Consider the following 7,266-nt stretch of genomic DNA (forward strand, 5'->3'; position numbering starts at 1 on the left):
GGAAAGAGGTTCTTCACTGTCTCAAGTATAAATAATTAAGGGATTCATATATGAAAGATTACTAAGAAGAAAATCAAGCTGGAGTGAGAAACAGCATAAAAATTATAATGCAGTCCAAGGAGCACCAACACCTATGAGTAACTTCTGAGTCATTCAAATATTCTCTGCCCATTGATTTGGATGTTGATCAGAACCAAATTGAACTTCAAGCAACAACACAGATCCATTGGCAGGTTTTACATTTCTCCTTTGAATAAATACACAATTTCACAAAAAGCCAGGTATAATGAAAACAGGTGTTGATCATATTGAGTCATTAAAAACTTAAAACATTTTTTTAAGAATTAAATGTGAGTTACCCTGCTTCTTTGCCAAAGATATAAACTATTGAATTATCCACTGAAAAAAAAAGTATTTTTTTAAGCTCTAAGATCGTAAAAATTTGCAGCTCAACTTTCCATTTAGCTGAGTAATTCTGAAGGCACTGAATAGTTAACAAAAAACTAATAACGTCATACAAGTGGTTACTACCACAAATGGGAAAGTTATTTGCCAACAGCTTTTTGTACATACTAGAATATAGGTTAACTAAAGCATTGGAAAGTGATGTTTTTCTATATTCAGCAGAATGCAAACTACAAATGTGCTCTGTTCCTTCCAACATGCTGAGGAAGTGCATTTAAAAGAGTCAGACATCACTGTATGAGTTTATCTGGACTCCAGAATCCATGTCAATGGGATGGAGAAGACTAGGAAGACAGTTTTTAATTAGTATATTGATAATATTATCTTAAAGAAAACTAGTTTACATGTTGATCATCTTTCCTCTTGTTTATATAGTCTCACTGTGGGTGACTTTGTTAGCTGAAATATCAGTGCCTCCATAAAGAAGGGTCGTGGGTCTCCTAGCTGAAAAAGGATGAAAGAACCATTCTTCCCATCACAGAACCAGGAAGAAAACATTTGAAAATCAGATAATGTTTCTTCAGGCCACTGCATGTAGCAATGAAATTAATGAAAATACTTGACAGATAGATTAAAGGTGCCACACCTTGCAAAGTAATTGCACCTTCACCGTTGAGCAGCAGACAAGCATTTTTTCTAGTTATCCAGTAGATCAGAGAGGAGAGAAGTCTTTTAGAAAGACCCAATCTTCCTGATTTGTCTGACAAAAAAACCCCAAAACAAAACATCAAACCTCAAAACCTCAACTAAATCATCCAGAAACACCACAATGACAGGAAAGTGCTACTTAGAACTTCAGTGAATAGATCATGGCCAGAATCATCCAGCGCTGCCTAATCCAGCTCCTCAGATAAATCATTTCCCTGTATATAAAGGGGCATTTGGTACTCCCTTGCTTGCTGAGGTACAGCAGGGCATTGGCAATAACCTGAACAATAGCCTCCAGGATGTGAGTCAAAAATACGTAGCATATGTTTCTCTGTTCTCTGAGCTCTAGTGTTCGGGAGCTCTGCAGGAGTTCATAGCTTGCACAGTAGCAAGCTCTTAAACTGGAAAGATAGGCACCCGTCATTCACATTGGATAGTGGAGGAATGTTTATAAAATATTGATGTAAACATCATCACTAACTGGTCAAAATCTTGAATCCTTGGTTACCAAGATCTCAGAGAGAGAGAGAGATACAACAGGCCAAAATTCTGGCAGAAATCATGCAACAGAAGCCTCATAAATGAAGCCAGAATTTCTTACATATTTGCGTCTTACAAAGACAGCATGATAGCTAGATACACAAAACTACATCAAAGCCAAACATGATAAATTTTTACCTGTCATTTTATAACAGAACTAATCCCACAGTTGTTTTCTTCCCTCTACAGATTTGCAGCAGCTGTCAGTAATAATTGCTAGGTTATGTGAAAGAAAAAAACACCCAGCACTTCTTGCCTCTTGCAAAAATAGGATATTTATGATTCCTCCTAGGGCTACTGAGGTTACTGTTACAAGACGTGCAGGTTGTCTTGAGGATTACAGTAACTGAAAGTGAAAATTCTGACAAAATAATGGTGGAGGATGCATACAAAATTATGACTTCACATTTACTGTATAAAAAATACACTTGACGTAAAATTTAAAGGTATATATATCTGAACTTCCTAATGAAATTATAGCCTAGTATCATATTTTGCAGAAGATGAAAAACTGTTTTCCTATTCTTCTACAGGAATATCAATCACAGGAAGTATGACAGTTTGGGTTTTCTTCTGTTTGAAGGCAGTCAGCAGGAGAGAATTCTCCAGGTGAGGGGACAACAAAAGATGTGGAGTTTTTGAACAAGAAGGAAACTATTTGAAGTGACAACTGAAGTGACAAACAACTGTGCAGGTTCTTGTACTCCCTTGCTGCTGACCAGAAAACCAGGAAAAAATACTAAACTTCACAGGAATATATTGAAAAATTCTTCATTGAATAGAGAGGAATGAGCTACATGTTGCCTTTTCAAGAATTGAAATTGGACCCTCTGAGGCAACAGAATCCTATAGCTAATACTGGCATGGGAAAGGAAGATGTCATCATTGTGTGACTAAATCTCATATGAAGAAAATACTGAATTACATGTAAATATAATTTGAAGAGATAACAGGCCCCTAATTAAGAGTATGCTTGTACCCTACAATCAAAAGGCTGAAGGAAGGAAACTTCTGGATGCAACACCACCATTACATCTAACATTTTGCAAGGAAATTGTTTTTTATTATACCTTAAGAAACTTGAGGAGTTTCTAGGGCTATTTCTTAAGTAACAAGTTTAATTGCCATTTCGCACAAGATACTCAATTAGAAAAACTAAATACACTAAAAACCCTAAAATACCAGTGAATGTCAGATGACTTAAAAGGTTATGCTCTTAGACAGTGGAGTCTCTGCTAAGGCACATGGAAAACAAAGGAGTGATTACTGACAGCAAACATGGCTTCACCATGACTGACTGATTTGGTGGACTTCTACAACGAGGTCACAGTATCAGTGTAAAAAGAGCAACTGACATAATCTACCTGGACCTGTGCAAAGCCTTCGACATTGTCCCACATGACATCTAGGTATCTAAACAGAAGTGATACAAATTGGATGGATGGACCACTCACTGGGTAAGGAACTGGCTGGATTGTGGCAGTCAAAGAGTTGTGATCAATGGCTTGATGTCCAGACGAACACCAGCAACAAGTGGTGTTCCTCAAGGGTTGGTACGCAGACCAGTGTTGGACAGTTGCATTGAGTGCACCCTCAGCAATTTGCTGATGACACCAAGCTGTGTGGTGCAGTTGACATGCTAGAGGGAAGGGAAGCCATCCAGAGGGACAGCCTCGAGAGGTGAGCTCATTCAAACTGCATGAAGTTCAATAAAGCCAAGTGCAAGGATCTGCACCTAGCTTGGAGCAATCCCATGCACAATTAGAGGTTGGGTAGAGAATGGATTGATAGCGGCCCAGAGAAGAAAGATGGGATGATGTTAGACAAGAAGCTCAACATGGGCCAACAATGAACACTTGCAGCCGAAAAAGCCAATCATAGCCTGGGCTGTATCAAAAGAAATGTGACCAGCAGGTCAAGACTTGATTCTCCTTTACTCTGCACTCATGAGACTCCACCTGGAATACTGTCTCCAGTTCTGGAGTCCCCAACAAAAGAAGGACATAGAGCAGCTGGAACAAGTCCAGAGAAGGGCCATGAATATGATGAGAGGGCTGGAGCACCTCTCCTATGAAGATCAGCTGAGAGAGTTAGGGACATTTAACCTGCAGAGCAGAAGGCTCCCAGGAGACCTTTATAGCAGCCTTTCAGTATCTTAAGGGGGCCTACAGGGAAGCTGGGGAGGGACTTTTTGCAAGGTCTTATAGCAAGAAGACAAGGCGTAGTTGATTAGAAATTGAAAAGGGTAGATTTATGTTAGACATTAGGAGGAAATTCTTTAGTGGGAGAGTGGTAAGACACTGGAACAGGTTGCCCAGGGAAGCTATGGAAGCTCCATCCCTGGAAGTAGTCAAGGCCAGGTTAGATGGGGCTCTGAGCAACTGGATCTAGTATGAGGTGTCCTGGCCCATGGCAGGGGGTTTGCATGTAGATGTTCTTTAAGGTCCCTTCCAACCTTAGCTGTTCTATCATTCTGCAAATAATTTCTTCTAGCAAGAAAAGTAGCTAAATACATTTCTTAGTGGCATAGTTTTTCTTCAGTTGCAGAGTTATGTTAATATCCACCACTGCTTCCATCCTTAGAATGAAGCATTCACACCATTTTCAATAAAACAGCATAAAACACTTAAACCCACATTGGTCACATAGGTAGCATTGCAAAAAAAACCCCAACAAAATACAAAACCAAACCAACAAACCAAGCCAAAATAACTGTACAGACCAAAACAGTTATACAACTAACGTTCATTTTACAAGTAATTAAAGCAAAACTCAAACATTACCTTCCTTTTCAATGGACCCAAACGTGCTGACTTAGCATCTTGTGCTTTGTAAGTCAACCATAATGCACTGGCCACATGTTGGACAAAACAGATTGAATCACCGTACTTTATTTCTGGGACTCCCATTCCATCCATGTCACGTTTAAGGCTGGAATCTTGTTTTTCTTTTAGCTCCTAAGAAGATAAAATAAAAGCTGGCATTTAATCCTTGTAGTGGAATAGGATAAAACTTTGAATTCAACAGTGAAACACATTCCAACACTGAATAATATTTATGCTACTTAATGTTATTAAGATGCACCTAATTTAGTTTCATGTGTTTTCCGTTTCTAACCAATTAAATGTCAGATTCCAATTTAAAATAATTTCAAATTTGAAGAATTATTTTCACTGAAGCAAGAAAATTCAAGTAAAATCCATTGTATTGTCAAGTATAAAATTATTATTTTTCTGTTAAATTAATTTTCCCTTAAAAATTTAATTCAGGAGTAGGAACAGAATTATGTAGCAAATTCTGTAATAGCAAATTATGGATTCATGTGTGATTAGAGAAAAAACCTCTAAGTAAACAGACTAATTAAATTATATCATTTTTATATGATTTCAAATGCTGATGGACTTAAGGTTAAATGTAGATAGTTGCTCATTTGTTGCTAAGTAAAAAATGTGTTAGACACTGATACACAGTTTAAATTTTTATGTATGTAACCAGTTTTCTTATTTCATTTCAGTTTGCTGAATGTTCAACATCTGTGGAGTAGAGAGAATTTCTATTTTAAATATTGTAATGTACTTTCATTTATATGAAATGTAACTGTCACATTTCAACAATAATTTTAGTTGAAACAGATAACGCCAAGGTGAAGTAGAATGAAATTACAAGACATTCCTCAGGGATAGCATTGCAATATCAAGATTATTGGGAAACCACATAACATCTTATTCATATGGACTGCATTACCATGTACAGATAAAGATGAACTCTCAATACACATGTGCTGGAGGTCACATGAAAAATACAATAAAATAGCAATACTTCATTAACTCTTAATGATTAATTATTTGGCTTCACATAGCACCCTGAAGATTAAATATTTTTCTCAAATATTATATCTGTACGAAGAATCAATCATCAATGAAAATTTCAGTGAAAGAAATCATAATGTAGCATTAAGAAACCCTAATTAAGTTACTGGTTTGGTTTTTTGTTTTGTTGTTTTCTGTTGTTTTTTTTCAAATGAATCATTTTTATCCTTTTGGATGACACTAAACACAAAGAAAAACCAAGATTTTTCAAATTTCAGAAATAAAGCTTTAGAATTATTTTGGGGTCCTGAAGGTTGTTCTCACTTTAAGCAATACAGCACACATTCCTCTTCGTGATGTTTTGCTCTTCGTGCTCTGTCCAGTTTCTCTAGGATTTCAGCCAAGTTATTTGATAGCAGTGCACAAAGAGAGGGTGTATATTCTAACAGCTTAAAAGCATAGTCAGATAAAAATTATCAAGGAAGAAGGGAGAAAAAAAATATATCTCAGCAAATTATCCCCACACTTTCTGCTTCAAAACCTCCTCTTCACAATCTATTGTGTAATTAACCCCCTTAGGTCATGAATGAATCAAGTGGAAGGATAACAAATCATATGATGGGTCTGGAAGATGGCAAAGGAAACATAACAGTAACAAAATTTTTTTTAAAAAGAAGGAATGAACAAAAGAACTTGAGGGCAAAGCTGTTAAAGATGCAGTTTCCACAAGATATATAATATCCTAGAAAAGGGGCAAGATTGAAAGAATTCATAGAAGTCAAGATTCCAACATGACTGAAGGAATGACAGTGTGAACAGCACAAATAAACCCAACTGCATTTACAATGATTTTTCAACAATCTTGTAAAGAAAAAAAAAAAAAAAAAGTTAGGAAAAAACTTATTTTTAGGGCTTGTTTATGTACCCCTAAGAATGCTAAGATATCCTCACTTCTGAGCTCATGAAATCTAATTAAACTCATGAAAGCTAATTAAAATTGTATCTTTTGGTGCTGCAAACTGTTATTGCATTAAAAGTACTGCACAACCTACCCCAATTTAACAAAAGAAAAAGATAAAAGTTCTTCAAATACAAGAACACAGGACTGATACATTGCACTCACCTATCTTACTTGCTTGTGGGCTGTCTGTAATCTGTATATTTTGCTTTATACATTTCTACACCCCCCCATAAGCAAGAAAAGAAAAGCCAATTTTAATTTTACCTTCTACTTTCTCTTCCCATATAGAACAAGTACAAAAAATAGCTAAATATTGTATTTAAAATGCAGTGCTTACGGGGAACTTAGAATTGTAAAAATGAAATTATTAATAAATACTTTAAATTTTGGAGACAACTGTAAGTACAGGTCTTTGTAATATCTATCATCTTACTCCAAAAACGAATTAAACTTTGTGATTGCTACTAAACTATTACAACATCCCAATGCCATGTTGAGCCCCTAAGATAGCTGCATGCTGACAGTAATATTAAAATGATACCAACTCCTTCTGCATGAGTCATCTGTGACTTTTGAATGTGTCAGAATGTTATTTACTCAGACTACACCAATAACTTCTTCATTGTCAATTGTATATACCATCATGAAAATAAAATATGAAATCTTAAATGTTAATTCTGGGCTACAACTATTTTTAAATATGGTCTTGTTCTTCACTGTGTTTTTTCCTCAAAGAAATTTGTAAGCAGATTCAAGGTTCTGCTCAGCAGAGTACACTGAGCCAAGTACTGTGTTGGAATGAGAACATCCCATTTCAAAACAGGATTCCATCTGCTGTAGGGA

General features: G+C 36.1%; 1 protein-coding gene across 1 annotated transcript in view; it reads right to left on the bottom strand.

Moving 5' to 3' along the window:
- RYR3 (ryanodine receptor 3) overlaps positions 1 to 7,266 on the bottom strand; it is a 191,404-nt gene that overhangs the window by 137,076 nt on the left and 47,062 nt on the right. Inside the window, exon 11 of the mRNA XM_010007742.1 lies at positions 4,437 to 4,610. Within this exon, the coding sequence (XP_010006044.1) occupies positions 4,437 to 4,610 (174 nt within the window). The remainder of the gene's footprint in view (positions 1 to 4,436; positions 4,611 to 7,266) is intronic.

The sequence above is a fragment of the Chaetura pelagica genome, unplaced genomic scaffold (assembly GCF_000747805.2).
Source record: "Chaetura pelagica isolate M959 unplaced genomic scaffold, ChaPel_1.0 scaffold70, whole genome shotgun sequence".
NCBI lineage: Eukaryota > Metazoa > Chordata > Aves > Apodiformes > Apodidae > Chaetura > Chaetura pelagica.